Source organism: Quercus robur, chromosome 11, assembly GCF_932294415.1.
Source record: "Quercus robur chromosome 11, dhQueRobu3.1, whole genome shotgun sequence".
NCBI classification, from domain to species: Eukaryota; Viridiplantae; Streptophyta; class Magnoliopsida; order Fagales; family Fagaceae; genus Quercus; species Quercus robur.
The window spans coordinates 40,655,539-40,680,623 of NC_065544.1; the positions used below are offsets into that span (position 1 = coordinate 40,655,539).

General features: G+C 33.0%; 3 protein-coding genes across 5 annotated transcripts; 1 reads left to right on the top strand and 2 right to left on the bottom strand.

Moving 5' to 3' along the window:
* Positions 1–2,357: 2,357 nt before the first annotated feature.
* LOC126705734 (pentatricopeptide repeat-containing protein At3g13880-like) lies at positions 2,358–8,282 on the top strand. 3 transcript variants are annotated; one of them, XM_050404905.1, is made up of 5 exons: positions 2,358–2,618; positions 3,543–3,638; positions 4,816–5,971; positions 6,200–6,722; positions 7,234–8,282. In XM_050404905.1, the coding sequence occupies exons 3-5, from the start codon at positions 4,954–4,956 to the stop codon at positions 7,985–7,987; spliced, it is 2,295 nt and encodes a 764-aa protein (XP_050260862.1). In that variant the 5' UTR covers positions 2,358–2,618; positions 3,543–3,638; positions 4,816–4,953; the 3' UTR covers positions 7,988–8,282. The 3 variants fall into 3 exon arrangements, with proteins under 3 accessions (XP_050260862.1, XP_050260861.1, XP_050260860.1); XM_050404904.1 differs by adding an exon at positions 4,291–4,442 and having other exon boundaries at positions 2,359–2,618; positions 4,816–6,722; XM_050404903.1 differs by having other exon boundaries at positions 2,359–2,618; positions 4,816–6,722.
* Positions 8,283–10,675: 2,393 nt separating this feature from the next.
* Positions 10,676–12,859, bottom strand: LOC126705036 (uncharacterized). The gene is made up of 2 exons (XM_050403996.1): positions 12,515–12,859; positions 10,676–10,681 (listed from the first exon to the last, which is right to left on the bottom strand). The coding sequence occupies exons 1-2, from the start codon at positions 12,857–12,859 to the stop codon at positions 10,676–10,678; spliced, it is 351 nt and encodes a 116-aa protein (XP_050259953.1).
* A 5,057-nt stretch (positions 12,860–17,916) lies between these two features.
* On the bottom strand, positions 17,917–20,916 carry LOC126706361 (peroxidase 10-like). The gene is made up of 4 exons (XM_050405780.1): positions 20,642–20,916; positions 19,985–20,173; positions 18,867–19,032; positions 17,917–18,409 (listed from the first exon to the last, which is right to left on the bottom strand). Exons 1-4 carry the CDS (start codon positions 20,879–20,881, stop codon positions 18,000–18,002), a joined length of 1,005 nt encoding a protein of 334 aa, XP_050261737.1. The 5' UTR covers positions 20,882–20,916; the 3' UTR covers positions 17,917–17,999.
* Between the last annotated feature and the right edge of the window lie 4,169 nt (positions 20,917–25,085).

Genomic DNA, 25,085 nt, shown 5'->3' on the forward strand with positions numbered 1-25,085 from the left:
AGTGTTTTTGGTTTATTCAATTGGCACGATAGCTACAGCACTTAAAGTTTGTTTTTTTTTTTTTTTAATAACCGGTTTGTGTTTTTTTTCTCTTTTTTCTATTAAATATTTATGTAAGCTGGTATATATATTGTTATACTGACACAACAAATTTCACAATATTTTCACAATTATTGACGTGTCAATTTCTTACAAGCTGAAATAAAATAATAAAATATGAAACTGTGACCAACCACAACTAAAAATAAATGTTTTAAGAAAATGTTACAACACTTATTTTTATCACAATATTTTGACAATTGTTGAGATCTCAGTTTTTTTTCTTGGTTTGTTTTGTGCTTTTTTTTTTTTTTTTTTTGTCTTTTCTTTCTTCTTTATATACCGTGCTTTTGGTTTAGTTAACCGGCACCGGAGCTACAGTCCCTAAAATGTTTTTTTTTTTTTTTTTTAATAATTTTTTATATATATATTTATGTAAGCTGGTATATATATTGTTATACTGACACAACAAATTTTACAATATTTTCACAATTATTGACCGGCACTTTAGCTACAATACCTAAAGTTTTTTTTTTTTTAATAATCGGTTTGTGTTTTTTTTTTTTCTTCTTTTAAATATTTATGTAAGCTGGTATATATATTGTTATACTGACACAACAAATTTCACAATATTTTCACAATTATTCACGGGTCAATTTCTTACAAGTCAAAATAAAATAATAAAATATGAGACTGTGACCAACCACAATTAAAAATAAATGTTTTGAGAAAATATTGCAACACTTATTGTGTAGTGCTTTTGCTTTATCGCGAATGCGCGTATGCATGGTAGCTATAGTGCTTTTGGTTTAGTTAACTGGCATTGCAGCTACAGTGCCTAAAGTTTTTTTTTTTTTTTTTTTTTTTTTTTTTTTCTAGTAATCAGTTTGTGTTTTTTTTTTTTTTTAAAAATATTTATGTAAGCTGGTATATATATTGTTATACTGACATAATAAATTTCACAATATTTTTACAATTAGTGACATGTCAATTTCTTACAAGTCGAAATAAAATAATAAAATATGAGACTGTGACCAACTACAACTAAAAATAAATGTTTTGAGAAAATGTTACAACACTTATTGTGCAGTGCTTTTACTTTATTCAACTGACACTGTAGTTACAATGCCTAAAGTTTTTTTTTTTTTTTTTTTAAGTAATTGGTTTATTTTTTTTCCTTTTAAATATTTATGTAAGCTGGTATATATATATATATATTGTTATATTGACACAACAAATTTCAAAATATTTTCACAATTATTAACGTGTCAATTTCTTACAAATCGAAATATAATAATAAAATATGAGATTGTGAACAACCACAACTAAAAATAAATGTTTCGAGAAAATGTTACAACGCTTATTTTTATCACAATATTTTGACAATTATTGAGATCTCAGTTTTTTCTAGATCAAATAAAAAAATGATAAGTCTACAACATTTTAACATTAATTTCTACAATGCCTAAAGTGTGTGTGTGTGTGTGTGTGTTTTTTTTTTTTTTCCTTTTAAATATTCATGTAAGCTGGCATATCTATTAACTATATAAAAGGAGTCAAAGGCTCATGAATAGTGTTTTATTGGTTTATTCAATTAGTGAGGTGCACTTTTTGTTTTGTTTTGCTTTTTGTTTTTTTCTTTAAGTATGCCAGTTGGTTGAGCTTTGTTTTTGTTTTTGTTTTTGTTTTGTTTTTTTAAGATCTTTATATGTTTATTTTATACTTGCAATGCAAGTTTACATTGTAAATAGATAAAAGTGGTTAATATTATACACATTTGCACAAAAAATAGTAAATATTGTACAAATTTTGTAAATGTGTACAAAATTTGACAATTTTTTTTTGTGTCTACAATAGAAATTTATATTGTAATTAAGTACAATGTATACATAGAGATATTGTGAAAATGTTGTGACGCATATGTTAATTTCTTATGGGTCAAAATAAATTAAAATAAAATAATAAAATATCATACCGAGATCTAGCACAACTAAAAATGTGGTAACATATTGTTGTTATTACAATATATTTATAACTAATGAGGCGTAAGTTATAGGTCAAAATAAAATAATAAAATCTTGAACTGGGATCCGTCACGGTCTTATACGAATGATATTAACTTTTTATGACATAATTATCAAAATTCTTAAAATTAATATTTCTTTTGATTAATGTAAATGTCTAAACATTTAAAAAACAAATGATTTATATTTTTATTTTGTGATACAAATAAAATTTAGAACGGATCCTAATTGCTACTTCTTCCTCTTTCTTTCTTTCTTTCTTTCTTTCTTTTTCTTTTTTTTTTTTTTTTTTTTTTTCATGATCGTGCTGCCCTAACTAGTTGTATAAAATTTATAAAAAAAACAGTTCGAAGTGGCAGCCGTGTGTAGTCTCTAACAATCCGAGGATTTTGGTGAAAAAACGTTCGTGTGCTTGTTTGTTTGTGAGGGATTCGATTCGAAACAGGTTTGGGCCAGACAGAGAGTTCGATAATCAAATGTTGAGGCCTCATCTTCAGCCTCAAGCACAACATCATTGCCGTCCACTCCAGATAGTGAGCCCAGAGACAAGAACAGGTTAGTATTTTTTTTTTTTGTTGAAAGATTCTGGTTTCTTTTTATTACCATTGAATTTTTGTGAGTCTTGAAACTCTTTTTTTTTGGTTCCTTTAAAAGCTATTGAATTTGTCTGCATCCATTGCTTAATTTCACTGCGTGTTTGGACTTTGGGTATCTCTTTTCTGGATTGCTTGTTGCTTTGGCTTTCTATACATGCTGTTTAGACTTAGTTCAGCATTCCCTGCTTGTTGTTTGAGCAAAATTGTAGTTTTTGTTTAGGCTCTATTGCTATTAAGTTATGCCAAGATTTCCCAATTCAAAGTAAAACAACAGAACCAAGAATTAGAGGACAACTCAAGGAGCTTATTGCTATTAAGTTATTTGCTTTTGCTGCCACCGTTGTCTCCTACCTTCGTTTGCGAGATTTTAATCTTGACAGGGGAGGACAAGGAGCTTATTGATTCTCTGCCAACATATTTTTTCTCCTTGCTTCAATCTAAGCCTCATGTGTCCCCATCTTGTGACTTTTTAAATGAGTTTTGAAGAACCATTTGTAGTGTTTTCAACACAACTCTATGAGCAGTTTCAGACAAGTTTTCTATTAGCTTGTCTTATCTTCTTTAGGCACTGCCAGATGCTAATTTGCTCTCAATTTGTTGGCTTCCTTGCCTATGACTCCGCACTTTTCCTTTGCTCTCTTCTCTAAGCTTTCCCCCCCCCCCTTTTTGCACAAGGAGATGGTGTATCTCATTGGCAATTTGATTGTTAGACTTCTGAGGAATTTTTTTTGCCTTGCAGCTTGCTTTTTGAGTTCCTCTGCCTTCTTTGTTGTGCTATTGATTTGCTGTTGAGGGAGTTTTGATTGCCATATAGGATTATATGCTTGTGTCTTTGGCTTTTCAACTTATTTATATATTTTTCCTTTTCTGTTTGTTAAATCAGTTGGGAAGGCCCAAAGTCATAGCTAGACATGGATAGACCAAGCTTGCAATTTGTCCTACTTTTGGAGTGGGGGGATTTCGGGAAAAAGCATCAAAGGTAGTGTATAATATTCTTCCCCCTAAAAGTTTAATGAATATTTCATATTATGAGTTTTATTTTTTTTAATATATAACTTATTATGAAATGCTATATCACTGAAATTCTACAGCTGCGATGGATTTGAGAGTAATGAACATGATGCTTTAATAGGTCAATCTATTGTATTACCTAGAGTGGTTGCCATTTTGTGTTTAAATATTGATATTCTTATTTATCATTCATTTGCTTCTGTTTCTATCATCAAAGTCTTGGAGTACATTGCTGATGGTGTTTGTGCCTTTACTATTGTAGGTAATTTTATGTGAATTCTAGTTTTATTAAATAAGCTTTCTATGTGTTAAATTACTTTGGATCATCTAATGAAGTGACGTAGTTTTCACGCTCTTTTTACCTTTCCTGTAAACACCTAGTATCCTACTAAAGCTGATGAGCTCTAGCTCAAATGGCACCTTTTCCCCTTGTAAAAGTGAGAAGGTCAAATTGTAGGTTCAAGAACCACCAGGGTCCATGTGTAATTATCAATGCAAAATTGTTTACTTATTAAAAAAAAACAATTCAATCTATCTTTCAGGATTGAGAGTTATTTATGTCACCAAGTGTCTATTGTAAATTTATTTTCATTGAAGCCAATCCGATTGCTAAATTTCAGAGGAAAGCTGGAGTTGATTATACGTTATAACTTGTGAAAGCTCACAAATTTAGGGCTGTTAGTTACAGAAGATCACCTGTAAAGCTATGACTGATGGCATCTTTGACTGTTTGCATTATTTAGTCACAATCAGGCAAACACACCATCTATATGTGAGTTTAATTTGAAGTGTTATTATTTTAATTTTATGTTTTGTTTTTCAAACAATTTTCAACTGTATCAAAATAGGTAAGTTTCATTTTTCAATTTTATACTTGCTGATGTCAATGCAAACATGCACAATCAACATTATGAAAAGATGTTTGAATCTTCCGCAAAACAAACTTCTCATGGCTTTCATCTTATATAAACTTCAACTTTCAGCCTTGCTCAAAACTAATGACTGTATTGCAATTTTCCCAGTTCATTGGAGATGGTCATCTACTTACTTGGTTAATATGACATGCTCTGCACCTTTTATTATTGGTTTTGTACTCCATTTTCATCTCCCTGATATGTATCTCTTTTGTTTTTATTATTTTGTAGTATGAGAAGGATAAGAAATTGACCCATGTACACTTCAAAGCAAAATTAGAGAGGGTGCTACCCATCTGCTTTTGAAAGGCCTCCTATGTTAAATAGACGAGGATTCCAACTCCATTTGGGAACAAGGCAGGTAAAAACATGTTTCTCCAAGAAACAAAACCCACAAAACCAAACTTTCTCCCCCACAGCACCGAGTTTCCTGGGCTCATACAGCCTAGAATCCGTTCCACCATATTGCCACCAACTTTAGCATTACCTAACCCACCACAACATGCTCAACCTTGTCGTCAAAACTTTTCATTGGACTCTGTAGCTTATACAAAACTGGTTCAGTTCTCTACCAAATCTGGGTCTCTTATTTATGGCAAGGCTGCTCATGGCCACATGATTAAAACTGCTTTCAGATCATGCCTGTTTTTGCTAAACAATCTTCTCCATATGTATTGCGAATGTGGTGAGATAAATAGCGCTCGTCAGATGTTCGATAGAATGCCAAAGCACAATGTTATTTCATATAATTCTCTGCTTTCTGGTTATTCCCAGATGGGTCTTTTTGTTAATGCCATGGAGGTGTTTAATGAAGCAAGAGTTTTTGGTTTGAAACTTGATAAGTTCACCTATGCTGGTGCTCTAAATCTGTGTGGTCAAACAGGGGATCTTCTGTTGGGTAAGCTGATTCATGGTTTGGTTATTGTTAGTGGGTTGGGTGATAAAGTTTTTTTAACCAATTCACTTATTGATATGTACTCAAAATGTGGTCAGGTCAATAGGGCGGCACTTTTGTTTGAGTGTTCTAATGACTTGGATGAAGTTTCTTGGAATTCCTTGATTGCTGGTTATGTTAGAGTTGGTGCCAATGAGAAAATGGTGAAACTTGTTGGAAAAATGCACCGATCAGGAATGAAGTTGAATACTTATGCACTGGGAAGTGTACTGAAGGCATGTTGCACAAATTTTAAGGATTCAAATCAACATGGGAAAGCACTTCATGCCTTCTCAGTCAAACTTGGGTTGGATTTGGATGATGTTGTTGCAACTGCATTACTTGATATGTATGCAAAGACTGGGGATTTGGTTGATGCAATCCAACTTTTCAAACTGATGTCCAACCAAAGCGTCATCATCTATAATGCCATGATTGCTGGATTCCTCCAAGGTGATACCATTAGTGATGAATATGCAAATGAAGCTTTCGATCTTTTCTCTAAGATGCAAAAGAATGGAATGAAACCCTCAAAGTTTACGTTCTCAAGCATGCTTAAAGCTTGTAATGCTGTTGAAGCATTTGATTATGGAATGCAAATTCATGCTCAAATTTGCAAGTGGAACCTTCAATCTGATGAGTTCATTGGAAGCGCACTTATTGATTTGTACTTTTTGTCAGGTTCAGTTGAGGATGGGGTTAAATGTTTTGCTTTAACTCCTAAGCTAGATATTGTCTTATGGACATCCATCATCTCAGGTTATGTTCAAAATGGGCATTTTGGACGTGCATTGGCTTTGTTCTATGAACTTCTCTCATCTGGAAGGAAACCTGATGAGTTCATAATATCAAGTATGTTGGGTGCTTGTTCTAATTTGGCGTCACCAAGATCTGGACAGCAGATTCAGGGATATGCAATAAAAACTGGTATTGGCAAATTTACCATTATTCAAAATTCACAAATTTGCATGTATGCAAAGTCTGGAGACATTGATTCCACTCATCTGACCTTTGAAGAGATGGACAATCCAGATGTGGTGTCCTGGTCCGTGATGATCAGTAGCAATGCACAACATGGGTGTGCAAGAAAAGCACTGAGACTTTTTGAGTTGATGAAGGGTTATGGAATTGCACCCAACCACATTACGTTCCTTGGAGTGCTAACAGCCTGTAGTCATGGAGGTCTTGTTAAGGAAGGACTACGGTATGTTAATAAAGCCTTTTTACATTTCATAACTATTTGTGATTTTTTTCTTTTTTTTTTTTTTTTTTTTGGGGGGTGGGGGGGGGGGGGGGGGGGTGGGGGTGAGGGGTTATCCTTCATCATCAGATTTTTTTTTGGCCATGGGTTGTTTTCCTGAAACTAGGACTTGATGAAGAAAGTAATGAATTGAATCTGATTGGTGCATAAGGTTAAGTTCTATATAAGGGAGAAGAAAATGCAGATGTACTCCTTTTTTTTATTTTTTATTATTCAAAGTTGATAATAATTTAGATTGAATATGAAGTTTATTTGTGATACTGTGAATTAATTGCTTCTCCCTCCCCCCCCTTGGAACTACCAAGCTAGGTTATACACCCTAAAGTAGAACTTAATCTACGAAGTTTATAAATAGTTTTTTTTTAAGAAAAAAAATTATAAATAGTTGTGTGCACATTTCTTGGGTTTTTAACTTGTATAAACTATGTCATATCACTATCCTTGTCCATGGCAGATACTTTGAAAGCATGAAGAAAGATTACTGCATGACAGTTAATGTAAGGCACTGTGCCTGCATTGTTGACCTCTTGGGTCGCGCTGGAAAGTTAGTTGATGCTGAAAATTTCATTCTGAACTCAGGATTTGAGAAAGATCCAGTGATGTGGCGAGCCTTACTGAGTGCTTGCAGGGTTTACAAGGACACTGTCACAGGAAAACATGTTGCAGAGAGAGTAATTGAGCTTGAACCTCAGGGATCTGCATCTTATGTGCTTCTTTACAACATCTACAATGATGCCAGGATAAATTTGCCTGCAACAAAAATTAGGGAATTGATGAATAATCGAGGAGTTAAGAAGGAACCTGGTCTAAGTTGGATCGAGGTAGGGAACGAAGTTCATTGCTTTGTGGTGGGTGATCGTTCTCACCCAATGAGTCAAGTGATATATGCACGCTTAGAAGAGATGATGAAGAGGATGGAGAAATTAGGTTATATAGAAGAGAGGCCTATTTCTAGTATCTCTGAACCCAAACTCAAAACCAGCACAGTGATGAACTACCACAGTGAAAAGTTAGCTGTGACTTATGGGATTCTCTGTCTGCCAGCATCAGCACCAGTGAGGGTGATGAAGAACTTGAGAGTCTGTCAAGATTGTCATACAATGATGAAGTTTTTGTCAAGAGTAGAAAAGAGAGAGATAATTCTTAGAGATTCAATTCGTTTCCATCATTTTAGAGAAGGTACTTGTTCTTGTGGAGATTACTGGTAGTTTCAAATTCAATAGAAGCAAATTTTTGGGTTAGTGATAGTAGAAATGAGTGAATATTCTGGCCACAAATGTTGAGTCATATGAGTGAAGATTTTGCTTTAGTACTAGAATCTATCTTTTTTTAAATAGCAATATTATAAACAATAAATTTTACAATTTTTTTACAAGTTGATGGGAACAAAGAACCCACCACACAGGTTGTAAAATAATTTTGTATATAGATTTACGCTTCTCAAGAATTCTGAAAAAGTATTGATAAGGCAACAATAATATAATTTTCTTGATTTGGTTTCCATTGAAATTTTTTCTAAATTTGCACGTTATCACCTTTACTTTACATGCATGCATTTGATTTTTTTATTGTGAATGCATATGTGAACACACTCCATAATGAGAATATAGATTACTGCTAGTCCCTTTTTTCAGATGCGATGAAATGAAATTCAATTTATTACGAATGCTTGATTGCTTTATTGTCAAGTCAAGTCAAGACACTAATTGAGTATTTTAAAAAAAAATTATTTTTGTGTTTTAGGCAGGATTTGAATCTCTTATTTTATGACAAAAACTTTACAATATTTTGGGATGTGCTTATTTGCTTAAGTTTATTTGAGTTTCTAGTTTCTTTTTGGTATTATTCATAAGTCTTATTAAACTATTCAGCTAACTTCTAACTTTTTTTTTTTTTTTTTAATTACTTTCAACAAAAAATTTTTAGTTTCAAATAATAACTGTTTTTACACAAATCCTTAAATTCCATATAACTCACATAGAGGTTGATTTAACCATATGTCCATCAATATTTTTTTTTTGGGCAAAGTAGAGATAAAATTTATTGAAGAAAGAGAAGGAACCTAGGGGGACCTACTTAAAAGAGGGTGGGGAGATGATATCGGGTCCATAGGAGTTACAAAAGGCGCAGCCCAGGCTGCAAGCCTGCACCAGGATGGGCAAGAGAATTTGAGTTTCTAGAAGTGGTGTACTTATGTAGAGTATTAACTTTTTCTAAAAGTGTACTTATGTAGAGTATTAACTTTTTCTAAAAATATATATATATATATATATAAAATGAAAAGAGAGAGAGAAGAAAATGTAAGAGTACTAACTATGGACTTCTTTAGAGCATTCACAGTAGTGGAGGCATATTGCTATATTGCTAAAATTTAACTCCACAGACACAAAAGTCACGCTGCAGCAGTAGAGGCATAAGTAAAAATTTTAGATGTTCAGTTGCAGTGCACATCTATAGATGGATGTACATTGTAGCTGAGAGCAAAACAAAAAAAAAAAAAAGAATTTTTTATTTGGCTGGTTAATAAAATAATAAAAAGTCTCTCTCATCTCTCATCTCTCTCAATCACTCTCTCATCTCTCTCTCTCTTAGTCACTCTCTCAAAACTCTCTCAAGCAAACTTCTCTTCCACTGCCGATCGCCTCATCTCATCTCATCTCACGCTGCCTCACGCCTCACGCCTCATCTCATCTCATCTCACACCGTCGATCGCTTGCTCATCAAGTTGCCGGTCTGAAGCTCATCCAAGCCGCCGGTCTGAAACCCATGGAGCTCGCCGACCCATTCCTTTTGCCGACCCAGCTCGCCGATGTTGTGTTTGTTTGTGATTGGTGATTTTTTATTTTGTTTGTGATTGGTGATTTTGTTTGGTCTAGGTTGGGGAAAAAGATTGAAGATTTGAGTGTGTTTTTTTTTTTTTTTTTTTTTTTTTTTTTTTTTTTTTTTTTTTTTTTTTTCTGCTGTGGACTGGTGGTGGTGGTGGTGGCTATGGCTGATGGTAGAAGTGGTTGTGGTTGGTGCTGTGGAAGTTTTTTGGTAGTGGGATATATTATTTTATTGTAGTGGTTATATTATTTTATTGTGTTGAAAGCTAAAATAGATCCACTGCTGTAGTATGTGTGTAGGTAAAATAGATAAAGTAACTTTTGGTGGAGCTAAATTGCTATATTTTTAGTTCCACTACTATGAATGCTCTAAGGAGTGGACTAAGAGGTTTTACACTTATAAAATCCTCATCTATATTTTCCATTCTCCATAATTACTTAGAGAAGTAAAAAATATAGAGTTGGAAACAATTTAGAATGCCTTCATATATCCACATCAATTGGGTTGTATATTTTTAGACTTTCACAATTTTGGATTGTATATTCATAAATAATGGGAGCATACTGCATCGATACAAGATATCCATACCACAAGCATGTCTATATATATATATATATCCTCCTTGCATAATGGAGCCGAATGAAAAACTCATCCTAGAGTCTTTTATCCAGAAGAAGAAGAAGAATAAGAAGAATTTGGTGATAAAATTGCCGGTGGCCTCATGACCATCAATTATGGAGGGGCCCTCATTAGAACTTTAAATTCAAAAAAGTGTTTTTTTTTTTTTCAAAGCTCGTTTATTGCTTCTAGAAGGACCACAGTTATTGGATGCCAGTGATTAACATTTTTTTTTTTTTTTTCAATACACACATAGTGGGATGAGTATTTTTTTTGTTAAAGCTCGGTCTGTCTTATTTCAACTCTCATTGCTATCTGATGCAGGTCATAGTGGAAACATGGTTGAATATATTTACCATTTGTTTTTCACTGACTAAAAAAATAAGGGTCTTTCATTTCTCGGGGGTTTAATACTCAGAACATGGCATTGAAGTCCACATCCTGTTCGTCTCTCATGCCTAACAAGGAATGTAATAGAACTTAATAAACAAACAAGACACAGAATAGAATCCAAAGAAAAGTAATAGAAATAAATAAGAGCAATAATGAACCTTCCACACCCCCCCCCCCCCCCCCCCCCAAAAAAAAAAAAGAAAAAGAAAAAGAAAAAAAAGAAGGCAATAATGAGCATGCTACTTATATGGGTAATTGGAAGAGTAATGTTACGTACATAAATTATTTTACAATATTTTTATAAATTGCTGATGTGACAAATTCTTACTAATTTTAATTGGACCTATCATTAACATTACATTTTTACTTATAATAACTATTTGGAAAATATTAAAGCCACATCAGTAGTTTGTAAAAATGTTGTAAAATAGTTTGTATCTGTAACATTACTTTAATTGAAAACACTAGGTTGCAGGGGGAAGAGCTAACAAATATTGGGTCTCGCTTACCTCCATACTTTTTTTTAATTGAAATTTTCTTTTATTTTAATAAGAGACTCTTACTTGCACTTATCATTATATATTTAAAATAAAATGACATATTTAGTTTAAAAATTACGAAAGAAAGCTAAACCCAAAATCCATAGAACTTTATTAAAACCGGCCATCATTGCTACATAATTAACAAAGTTGTCTTCATTAAAGATAAATAAATGTAGTCAATCACAGATACAGTCCCTAGCAGAGAGAGAGAGAGAGAGAGAGAGAGAGAGAGAGAGAGAGAGAGAGATATTTATTTATTTATTTTTCCTTTCTATTATTGTTTTGTTTTTGTTTTTCCAATGAATAGGTAGAATAGGAGGTGTGTCTCCGGTCTCTTCTTTCCAATCTAAGATATCATAAAGAATGCCGACACCATTAAGCTGTCACTCCACCTCATTTTGGTTTTCGTTAATGAATGACCCAAAGGTTTTTTTTAATGAAATGACCCAAAGAGTAAAGACATAAGTTAAAGTGTTCTTAATACTCTCCTTTTATTTTTTTTCTTTTTTCTTTTTTTGAAAATTCTTGTTCTTAATACTCTATTATTAAATTAAGGTGAATCTAATATTTCATTAAACCATATTTTAAGAAAATATTGTCAAATTAAAAAAACACCACAAATCAATAAATTATTAACATGAACAAAAATGTTTTAATACTGTGCATTTTAATTCATGGGTAAGTACAAAAATGTGTTGTGCTTTGGACACTTAATAAGAACTCATTTAATAGAAGTTGACAGAAAGATTTATATTGTACAATCCTAAATTAATTAGAGTTGAAATGAATAAATAGAAGTTACAAGATTAAATTAAATGTTGAATAGAGTCAAAAGATATAATTTGTGGCATTCGATTTTAATCTATAATTCTATATACTTGTGGCACTCCTTAATTACTGCTTAATATTGTCCCCATAATGATCACATGATGACCATGTTGACAAAAATCGAAACACATAAAAGAACAAAAAAAGTTTATTTAAGTTCCTTTATGATTTATAAAAAAAAAAAAAAAAAAAATCACCAATCTCATAATGTTCTCATGATGATCATGATATTGAACCTATTTTGTAGGATGCCCATAAAATTTTTAAAACCAAAAAAAAAAAAAAAAAACCAACATAACAAGCTAACACAAAAACAAGAAAAACATTAAAAAAAAAAAAAAAATTTATCAAAGAACCCATTTCATACAATGAGAGAGAGAGAAAGAGAAAGAGAAAAATATGCTATAACACTTGTGAAGATTCACCATGTTTATGTCCATGTTGTTTATTTTCATGAGCTTCTTCTTCTACTTCTTCATCTTCGTCTTCTTCGTCTTCTTCTTCCTTAATCTCTTGAGGGTTCTCCACCGGCAAAGGCTGATCAGAAATATCTGGAGGTGGCTGACGTGGCGGCGGAGGAGGGTCGACTCTGCCGTCGAGGCAAGACGAGCATTTGGTCTCAACCCAGCTCTCGAAGTCGTACTGTCCATGACCCATGATACGCCGACCCGAGCAGAGCCGTCCGATCATCCCAGCTATCACTCCAAGAATAGTGATCACTGCAAGAACAGCTATAACCGGACCTACCGACCCGTGACCCGAATGAGCTTTGTAGGCTTGCTGGGTCACAGCCTCTGGAGATGGAGGTGGCAGTTGTTGTTGTTGTTGGTCTATTGGATTTGGAGTTGTAGTAGTAGTAGTAGTAGTAGACATGTGAGTTTTGACTGTGGCTTTACAAGAAAGAAAGAGAAAAGACAGAGTCTTTTTTGGGTTTTTGAGAGGTTTAAGGGGCTTGAGAGATTGATAGAGATGAGAGACAATGAAAAACTAGAAGTGGGTTTGTTTGGAAATCATGTATTCTATTAGATTCTGAAGAAGAAAAAAAATTTCAGGCTTTTGTGTATGTGTTCAAGTACTGTTCATAGAAAGAGAGAAAAAAGTGGAAGAGATTGTATTCGGTGTTCAAAAGGTTTAAACTTTAGAACAAAAAATAAACAATAGATGGGTGTTTCTTTTCTAATTTTTTTACCCTTAAAGATAATTGATTATTGTGGTAAAAATTTTTTGGAGAGAGAGAGAGGGGAATTGAGAATGATTTGAGGGAAAACCTTTTTCAAAGCGGTGGGATGGGAGAGTAGTTTTTCTCAGGACCTTTTCTGCTACTGCAAGAAATTATGAGAAACCACTTTGACAGTTTACAACTTTCTACGTAGTATAAAAATAGGAATAGGAATGACAAAGATGTACCAAGGTCCCATGCCTATGAAACCTTGTAAGTAATAACTCAGGGAGAGAGAGAGAGTACTTGAAGTTTCAGCTGCTTTATTTTTATTTAGAAATATTTGCTGCTCATGATGATATGATTTCCTATTCTTTATCTAATTTTTGATACACTGATCAGCATAATTTATTTTTTGGTTAGTAAAAATGAGCAATGCTAATTTATTTTTGGTAAATTAGATGATCAAGATCGAGATTTTTCTACGTATACTTACCAACATTTGCAATATATATAAATATGAATTTCGATAATCCCCAAAATATTCCTGCTACATGACAATTTGTTATTGCCAACGCCATGTCTCTTTGCCAGAAGTACCTAAGAACTTAAATTAATAGATAATAGACTAGGGGCTATTTGAATCATCAACCTCTAAAAACCATGTCTTCTTCTGTCTTGTCCTATGTGAACTCTCTAAAAACATTGTATTCTTGATTTCCATCTAGTTTCTTCCTCAAGAATGCTGAGTACACAAAAAAAAATTGCAACATTTTTTTTTTTTCAAAGATGGGCCGATAGCAAATTGTTACTTGTGTTTATCTGAACTTACTATTAACAATTGGCTCGGTTGAATTTACTTGTTTTTATCTGAACTTATTATTAATAATTTGTTAATAATTTGTTATATCAACCAAGCGTAAAATTTTTGTGTCAATAAACTTTCTAATTTTAAAATTTTTTTTTTATCCCAATTACTAATGGGAAATGGATTTTTCTATGCAGCGTATGGTGCGTGTGCCTAGGCTGCTTACCACCACTATGGGGCTGATCATCATTCACTTAAAGTTGTTTTTTTAGGTGCTGGATAGGTCTAACTTATTGAAGGACAAAAAGTTTAAACATTATTCTAATTCTAATAGCAAAAAGTTAAAAAAATTATGTTAAAACTTTAAGCCAATTGGACCACGTACCCCTCTTTTCATTCTCTTACTTTTCCACCACCTCAATGAAGGCTATCCTTCCTTCTCAACATGTTTTACAGTTGTATGTTAAGTTGAACAATAAGAAAGAGTGAGAGACCAAAATCTTCTAAAGATGTAAAGAGCAGTTATGAACATTTTTTATATCATCTAATTTTTGATATTTTTCATTATATATTTGTTAAAAATACAATGTCTTGATAGATGATTTCAACTATCCAAGCAATCTGTCATATTGATTATTGTTTTCTAAAAAACTAACTTTTCAATTCCTCACACAAAATGACTATACTTATTTTTTATGGATAAATATTCCACTGAAGGATCAAAAACAAGAAGAGAACATGTTTTATTTTATTTTTAATAAATTCAAAATTTTCATTGATGGAGCAAAAGAGATACATCTCTTTCCCAAGCCTCCATGACTGCAGTAGCTACAAAGTTAGCATCCCTTTTGATCCAGCAAAAAGAATTAGCCAAAATTGATGCTCCCACTGATAATATTCTAGCATTGCTCTTCATTGCAGAGTGTAAAACAAAAGGCTTTATACACTGAGCTAGCTCTTCTCTTCTTCAAGTACACGATGGAAACAATTACCTTTGAAACTCATTTCTAAGACATATCAATTTTATGATTTTTGATTAAGATTTATATCAATATCTTATTGGACCATTAATTTTGAAGAATAATACTATAAAAACAATATTTAGCAAAATAACAATGTTTGAAAGTAATTTTAAGAAATAGCCGTTTTTGAATATCGTCTCTTGAAATTGAAGTGACAAGTTTCATTCAAGTTCTTAAAAAAAGCCTATATCCCCAAATACTTAAAAATAATCCTTTACTAGTTTTTCATCTCCAATACAAAATTTAATATAATTTTAGTATACAATATAAATGGGTCAATAAAAAACTAATTTTTTAAATATATATATATATTTTTAACTATGACTATTTTATAAATGAATTAAATATTATCTTCAAATTCATGGATATAATTTCGAGCGCAAATCAAAGCTTCTACAATTTCTGGTAAAAGACAATCTATAGAGAGTAAATTTTTTACCCCTAATACTAAAAGATGATTCAAAAGCAACAACGATTGATGGAATGCTTAATAGATTACATGCCATAAAAGAGAACTTTAAAATCCAATTGTATTTTTTTCCACCAAAAAAGAGCACCCATCTGTTAAAAAAGAAAGTGAGAAGAGGAAAGAGAGATAACTTGAGCTAGAGAGTGAAAAGTTTGAAGGAAAAAAAAAAAAAAAATTTGATGTGTTAAAAAGGGTCGACCCATTTTTTCATGGTTCCAAAAAAATCCTACCCTATGTATATTTTTCCTTTGGGTTTAAGCAAGTTAGCAGGTCTTGGTCCAATTTTGTCAGGTCTACTTTTGGCATGCATCATTGCTAGGTGAGTTAGCCCATTACGAATGAATAAATGGAGGGACATAACTAGTTGCCTAGTTTTACAACTTGTTGAAGTGGTAAGTTATGAGTAGTGGAAAATAACAGTTCTTTTACAACCATACATTTTGTCTGAAGTTGTTGGTGTGGTTCACTCTAAATGTTGTAGATAATCTTTTACATTGACCTACCACTCATAATTAGCCACATTAGAATTGTGGCAAAATTTATGACACGAAAGTTGTATCCCTAAACCTTAGAAAATAAAAGTGACTAATAGTAGTAGGTTTATATAAGAATAAACAAGTAGCGGAAAAAGTTGCAGAATATATCATCACCATAATAGATAAACAAGTAGTGGAAAAAGTTCCAATCTGACCACTAGCATGTAGTATGAAAACAAAACTCACCTCAAGAAAACCGATAACTTCCCCTACCACTAGTATATTTGAAAACATTACCTTGAAGTAAGCCAAAAAAAACTTCAATTACTGGATTGAAGAGAATTGAATTTTAAATGATTCAAAGCCAAAGGTGTCAATTATGCAATACCGCATAGAAGTCAAGGGTCGGTAGAGAATCTGATCTGGAATCAGAGAATATGTCCTCTAAATGGGTTTTATTTTTTGAATGAATGGCTCAAATTGATCACCTTTTTTTTTTTTTTTTTTTGAAATAATAGACAAGCTTCATTAATGGCTCTAAGTGATCATGTTGAAGATGAATATGATAGTTCATGATATGGAATAATTTTGGCAGATCCAAATATAGAAAAAGGAGGAGGAAGGAGTGATAAAAGTTGTTTTGTGAGACTAGGACAGAAATCTCAATGTGGCTGCTGTAAAAAGTTTTAGTCAGGCATCTACCAGCTTTTCTTTATATTCTTTTTTTTGAATCCAAGCACTCCTTGTCGGCTTCTTTTTTGAATCTTATTAGTGCATTTGAGCGTGGTCTTCTCTCTCAACTACAAACTTTTCCCTTCTTCATGCCAGTTGAAACTAGAAAGAAGAGAGTGATAAAATATGTTACAGTGGTGAGTGCTGTACAGAAAATGTTCAGTCCCTGATGTCAGGCTTGATCTTTAGTGGGCCATTACCATGACTATTTTGCAACTTTGCATACAAAAGGCAATTACTTTTAACTGCTCCTTAAGCATGTTCATGTAGCCAATAAACCATAATGGTTGAATTTTTAAAGTCATGAACGCACCAAGTCTTGTAAACTTTGTCTTTTAGCACATAAAAAAATTGTAAATGCTCTTTTAAGGGTCATGAGGGTTTGGACTAAGTTGAGTGGGAGTCATGCTCGATCAAATTTTTCTTTGATTGATAAGTTACACACGCATCCAATGGATCTTGAATCTAAGACCTCATCCTTATGGTGCCAGTTGAGCTAGAGCTCATTGGCCACACTACGATCTACAAATTATTAGCCGTAAACCAAATTTTTCATTAGATGAGTACCATCTAGATGTGTGTGTCAAGATGAATGAAGTTAAGAAAAGAGGAAATGGAAAAGATAGTGTTGAACTGTTGATTAGTACAAAAAAAGTGAGATTCAAGAGAGATGGTTTCTAATGTGCAACTTTTAATCAGTGTATATAAGGGGAGTTGACCCCAATAACTTTACTTGTTTTTTTTTTTTTTTTGGTCTGTAATGTATATCAGAGTTAGGATGAGGATGATGAATGTTTTAATGCATATGCAAACTGTATGTCTTGCTGAATTAGGTCATGAGAAGATATTTTAGATCATCAAACATTAGAACACAACCATATGATTGGGGTTTATTGTAGTCATGCAGCATCATATATATATATATATATAGCTATAAATAGGCACATCCACACATTACTGCACTTATTCTTGCCAATCTTGTAATTTGATTCTGACTGCAATAGGATACATTTGATATGAGTATCAAAATCTTTCACCTGTGACTGCTCTACAAGATTACATAATTATTCAAATGTAATTCCACTTAGAAATTAGTATCAGAAGGCTGTATGGCACTTCGATTAGGTTTTTTTGTTTTCAACACTTGGATTAGTTTTAAACCAAATAGATGTTTTCGTTAGCAAGACTAGGAAGTACCAAGTGAGCTCAAGACTCTTGGCAATATCATCTATATTAGCACTCAGAAGATGTAAGAAGATTAAAATATCTTATAAGCCGATGACCTTTATTGCAACCTTAATCATAGTAAAGAAGTTCCATACAGTAACTAACATTACAAACACTAACTTAATTCACAGCCCCACATTTCTTCCTAATTTGACCATTTTGCCCTGTGAGCACCCCAACATTACCAAGCTTTACCATCGATGCTGAAAAGTCATTATAAAAGTAATATTGATTCATAGTACTATAAAAGTTAACCATTGCAGCAGTTTGTGGATCCCCCATTAATGCTTGATCAGATTCAAGAAGCCCGGTGTTGCTCTTGAGGTTTGTATAATACGCATTATCAAACCTGTCAGTACTGGAGTCAAGAGGAGCAAGGTTTCTATTTGATGCATCTCTATTGGGGCATTTGCTTTGCAAATTCGAGAGGCTCGAAGGGTCCAGAGAAGGATCAGGTTTGCCAGAGCCTTTGAAGTCAAAGAGTCTCCCCTTGAAGGTAAAGCATTGGGCAAAGCCTATGGTGTGTCCTCCTAAAATAGATAGAAGCAGTAGTAAAGCTCTTTATGTTAAGAACATTTAGTAAGGACCATAGGGTGTGCTTGAGTGCTTGGAATATCCCATGCATGAAAATTCAATCAGTCCACTTTCTTTTTATGGCATTAGAAAATCAGCCCAATAATTTTTTCTTAGAATTTAAAATAACACTTATCGTGTCAAATAGATAATATGATTTACGTTAAAGTATATATTTATGTTGACAGGTCCATCTTTCCTAGTGGTTCTACCAGCCTGAAGTATGGCTTTTCATTGGAAATTTGATAAGAAGATATTGTTTCCTACCAGTTCCTTCTATAAAACACCTTAAGTCAAGCATGGGAATGTAGACCAGTCACTTCCTAGAGTAATTTTCCGGCCCTTTTTTGATGAATACTTCCTAGTGTACTTTTTTTAGTCAGCCCAAATCAAGATATGGTAAAGAACAAGAACCTGAGAGGACTACAAGATCCTTCAAGTCAAGACCCTTTGATATGAACTTGGCAGTGATGTTCTGTAGAGGCTCCACAGGTGATGGTAATTGAGTATTAGCATCCATCTCATTTGCTGTTGTTCCATCTCGTCGGCCTAATGGAACACGCCAATTAGGTCCTCCAACCTAATCAAAAAGTTGAAAGAAAAAGAGAATAGAAATACAACAATCTGCAAAATAAGGAACTGGATTTCATAGTTATCTTGGCGGGCTCCACATGTTGACCACCCTGGCAAAATAATTAATTATTATATATAAATTTTAAAAATTTATAATTTTATTATCCTTAAAAAATATTTGTAACCACCCTAAAAATTTTTAGGTCTAACATAATTAATTTTTGGACAAAATTTGACAACAAACTTGATTGTAGACTAAAACTATAACTCTACTTAATATATATATATATATATATACATATATATATATATACATATATATATATATATATATATATTTATGTGAATTGTGAAAATTCACGATTGAATTATATTTTTTTTTCTTATATTCTCCATATTTACAAAATTTCAAGAAAATCAATAATCAATAGTTATGTTATCAATTAAATCTTTAAATTTTGAGTTTTTGTATTCTAAAATTACATAAAAATTTAAGTTTAGAGATCAAATAATAAATAACATCCGATTGACATAAAATTTGACATGTGTCTTAAGAACATAAAAAACATGCAATTTAACCGTTAAATTTTCAAAATATATAGTCACGTTAATTTTTTTAGTGAGAGTTGTAGTCTTAGGCTACAACTAAGTTTGTAGCCAAACTTTATCTTTAAATTTTGGCCCCTTTAACAATATACTAGGTCCTTACAAAAAGAGAAATCTCAATAAATTTTTTATCTAACTAAATTTTTGAAAGAGATGCGACTGCAACATTAATAATAAGACTATTGCATATTTCAAAATAAGAAAATTCCTATAAGAAAATTGTCGAACTGTGTGTGTTTTTTGGTTAATATATAAAGTTCTCTTTTTATTAAATTTTGGTTAATAATAACCACCTTGAAAAATATTCCTAAAACCACAACTGCTAACAGTTATATTTAAGGTGTTGTAAATACCTGATAAACAGCTTCACTTGCTGCAAGAGTCAATATATCGGCACAAGAAACAGTTGATGGGCAAAATCTTTCAACATCAGCCTTTATATTGTCGATGACTTCAAAACCTCTAAGTGATTGGCGATTGGGAAAGGCATTCTTCTCACTCCCATCTTTTGAGTCATCAAGAAGCACCGAGCCATCACAGCCCTACGCCAAGCAATCACACTCTCATAAAAAGTAATTTAACTGCTCAATAGAAGTCATAGTTGATGTACACAATCAAGAATGTTTGACATGAGGGTTCCACTCATTAAAATTTCCCAGTAAAAGAAAATAGATAGAATCAGAAGGGATTAAGACTATAAAGTAAATAAATTTTTTTTTGGTAAGTAGAGTAAATAAAAATTTGTACTATGTTGAACAGTCCTGTTGGGGGTGCTATTACGTGTAACACATCCCATAACCATAGTTGCCATACTTATTTTCATCTCATGTCTGACACACTGAGCAGAATACCTCAATTATTTGCAACATAAAGGATGCATGAGAAAACTATTAAGTGGGCAATATACATTTTGTTAAGTTTCTCTTTTTTGAATGTTTACTAATATATATATGTGTGCACGCGCGTGTGTGTGAGAAAAGGCTAGAGATAACATTTTAAAGAACACTTACATTTACAAAACAATCGTGAAAGTGTAGCCGAAGTAGGGATGCAGCAATCCTGGTGTCGTTTTTTAGAGCTGACCAAACAAAGTACCTAACCATGTTTGACAAGCGGGGGCATGAATAATCATAGAAATTGTAATTAAGTTGGCTGGAAACAAGAGGAAGGATGAGAGGAGACAAAAACAACATTAAACAGAAGGGAATAGTGAAGTAGGGGAAGAGTTTTTGGCCCATAGCTGTGAGCATGAAGAAATTGCCGTGGAATGTTGATTATATGTAGTGGGTGCTTAGTGGTGATTTATATGCGGAAGGAAAGGTATATTAAAGTAACTTGATTGGTTAAATTCAGAAAGTGGCCATAGCAATACCACTAGTCTTGTGAAAACATAGTGGCCATAGCCATATCTGCAACTAAAATATCGCAATAAAATAATTTAGAAGTGATAAGCATTCGATGGCATCATCTGTTTACTTTCTATTGACTTTCATGCAAAATATCAAACTTAAAAAATATTTGTAATAGCACTAGAAAAAGAACCAGGGCTCAAGCTCTAGTGCATGACCCTTGAAAACTATTCGTAATAAGACTATGTTTCTCAAGGGTCATCAAAATGAGTTGGAATTCTACCACAACAAGTTTTCCTTATGTGACATTTTGTTTTGCAAACATTACCCACACTCACATTAGAATTTCTAATATTCAAAATTTTTGGCCATTCAATCTTGGGGTCTCAATTTTGTTGCCTTGACTTGATTTTCTAGACTCTGTTCACTGTTTTAAGGATAGGCAATAAGGTTCTTGTCTTTGAGATCTAAACACAAAGCATTCAATCGAGTGTGACCAACAATACCACAACGTTGACAAAAAGGAACAAACTTATATATGTTTTGTTTCCTAAGAGGAGGCCTAGAGTTGGAACTTTGAGCTTTTCATACTAGCTGTGGGCTTATTGCCATTATTCTCAAGGGCTTGACTAACTTTGTCACCCTCCATGTTACTTGTAGCAGTTAGGAGAACAAAATTATAATTCCTTTGGTGCAAGAAAGGGTGATACGAGAGACGCAAGAAGATTATTATTTAGTATTATTTATGTTTTAAGTCAATTGTATTATTTATTAGGCTATTAGTATTTTAATTTGAAAGCAAGGTTATTTTTGTAATAAGACAATTAGAGTTTCCTAGTCAATTAGAACTAGGGTTTAGCAATCCTTTATAAGCAACTTATTGTACTCCTTGAGAGAATAGTTAATCCTTTATAAGCAACTTCCATGGTGCATGAAGACAAACAGTTTACTAAAGTGGAGAAAGTGGATAACATAGTACTTCCAATGGTTCAAGATAAGATTGTATTGACTCCACACATTTGTTTTGTTATTCCAGAAGAGTTTGACATGGTGGAATTCAAGATTTTTCTTTTCTCTGTGCTCCCTAAAGTGATTCCAGACTTGAAGCAAGTGTTACTTGTTAGCATCTTAATCCTTCAATGTTTTAGAACTCGAGGTCGAGTTTTCTCCAACCAGAGGAGAATGGTGTGAGAGACACAAGAAAATTATTATTTAGTATTATTTATATTTGCAAGTCAATTATATTTTTTATGTTTTAGGTCCTAGTAATTTATTAGGCTATTAGTATTTTAATTTGGAAGTAAGGTTATTTTTGTAATAAGGCAATTAGAGTTTCCTAACCGAATAGAACTAGGGTTTAGCAATCCTTTATAAGCAACTTATTATACTCCTTGAGGGGATAGTTGATAATTTGATGAATGAAAAAAAAAATGGCCGTTTGGTCTTTCTTTGGTCTAGTGCTGACTCCAGGTCTACCTTAAGTGCTGACTCCTAGTGGTTTTCCCACTTGGTGCTGACTCCAAGCCAAGCCTAGGTGTTGACTCCTAGGTCATATCCATTTATTTTTCTGTTGTTTTAATTTTGTTCTGGTTGTCCTGCGTCAAAGGGACTATGAAGTAGATGAGAAAGCAGATAGATCCCTTTTCTGTGTAACCTAAGCCACTCTTGTCAGAGCTAAGTCAAGTTTCTCACCCAAGAAACTTTTCAACTTTCTGCAAAAGAAATGCATTCTCTCCCTTAAACTTGTTGGCTTAATCAAGTTTAACCCCTAAATCCCCATTCTCATGCTCAAACTTATTAGGTTTTTAAAGGGATTTCTTTGATATTTTTTTGAACTTAGTACATTCCTTAAAAAGCTTATTATAGATTTCTTCAAGTCATGCTCATCATCAGAATATTCTTAAGATGAGTTGCCATGGTCTTGTGTATCCTCCCCACTGGACTCATCACTACTCCTAATTGAGGCTGTAAAAGCCAGTTAGTTTCCTATGAGGTAAGGGGAAACACTAAGATATTGTGACTTATCCATTAACAACGTAGTCAAGGGTCACACTCCAAAATTTATTCCTAACTACGTGTATCAATTGAAAAATCTGATTTAAACCCCCAAAACTTAAGCAGCAGATTAATGAATTAACATATTAAAAATAATAATAAAAGCAGTAAAAGCACACAGGGATTTAGTGATGAAGTAAAAAACTTTTAAGAACTTCTCAAAGGAAAAACCACTTCGGTGGTACCCAACCCCGTAGGAAATGTAAGCTCAGCAAATGATTCATTTGCCTCTCTTCAGAACTCTAGAATTCTTTTATAGAACTTTCTTTACAAACAAACTTGTCCACAACCATTGGAACTCCAGTATTCCAAAGAACTTTTTGAAGGGAGCACACCAATGAACTCATGGGAAGGGTAACAACTTTTATGGTTTTGCAAAAGAAACTCTAGGAGGAACTCACACGGAGCACACTCAAGGAGAGAGTTTTCTAACTGTTTAGGCTCAAGAAGATTTGTTGTTAGAGTAATATTGATACAGCAATCTCTCTCCTCTCAATTTGTGGAACAAGGGTTGGTTTTATATAAGAATCATAAGGTTATATCATCACATCAGGCCTTCAAAGTCAATTTACTGTCTGCTGCAGTTCCTGTCAAGAGAACTCTCAGAGACAGCACAATTATGCCAACCTCATATGGCCATATTCACTTATTTCAATTTCAAATTGCATCAAATTTGTGTCCATTTTGAAACCATGGATGTCTAATTTCGAATGAAACAAGTATTAATAAATTTTTTGCCATGGTGTAAAAGATATGGGCAAAAAATCACCAATTCATCATCTTTGAGTATATCATAACCTCATCATTTTTTTAGCAGATTTTGTTCCAGACTCAACCCTAATACTATTCTATTGTACAACCCAATTTTTATATGTTTAGGCACTAGGATTTGCCAACACTTATATGAACCCAAATAGCTTTTTTTTGATAGGTAATATGAACCCTAATAACTTATATGGATGTTTTCACAATTTGAAGACCTTTTTGTTTGACACTTTCTTAGAAAATAAAATGAATATCCATTATAGGTTTATCAGTTAAGGTCAGTACTTAATGGATTCAGAACATTCAGTTTCATCACATTGAATCTTATTGCTTGTAGGTTTAAGATTGTTCCAAATGTGGTACTATGTAAGATATGAAGTGGCGCTAATGGATCTTACACTAAAGGCTTGTTATCTAAAAAATTGGCCTAATCAATCAACTGATGTACATGTACAAGAATGGGACAAAACAACATTTGCACAATATTAAAAGATAATAAGCAGAGTCAAGATTAGATGTAACATCTTGAACCAAATTGTGACAAATTGAGTCAAGATTAAGAAAGGATGAAATGAGGACATCTCAATCCAAATTCAATTGGAACCACACGTCAGCCATTACTTTCTAAAGTAATAATGTAGAGACACATTCCTTCCCATTTATACTTTTCTTTCTGAGCTTCTTCCCACTTTTCCACTGCAGTGGAGCAGTTATTCCATAAAATGAAATGGCCTGCTGCCAATCAATAAGGAGAGGAATTCATAGAAGTGACTAACTTGTAGTTATTCTTTTCGGGTTTAATTTATAGAGATCCCCCTTAAACTATGGGAGCACTTGCATTTTGCACCCCAAACTATGAAAACTTGCAATCACTACCCCAATTGTGACAAATCCTACATATAACACCCCACCATCCATTTGGAGGTTAACTTTAACAGTTTTGTGCAAAACACATGAGCATGAACTAAGTAAGTGTTAAAAATGGCCTCCCATAATGAAATTTACTCAAATTCCCCTTCTAATTGCCTCCTCCCTCTCCATTCTGAAACCTAGAATATTTTCTCACAGAAACACCACGCTCACAACTGTGGATAAGAGGGAGGGGCAAATAAAATGGTTTTCAAAATTGCATCTGCAGTTATGTTTCCAAAAACAAAAGTCATTTGCAGAATTGTCCCATCTTTTTTATGAGATGACCCTATCATGGGATATGAGATAACTGTTAGCTAGTGGACCGTACAATTTTGCATTGGGGCAACAATCAAATTGAGGGGAAAAACATTCT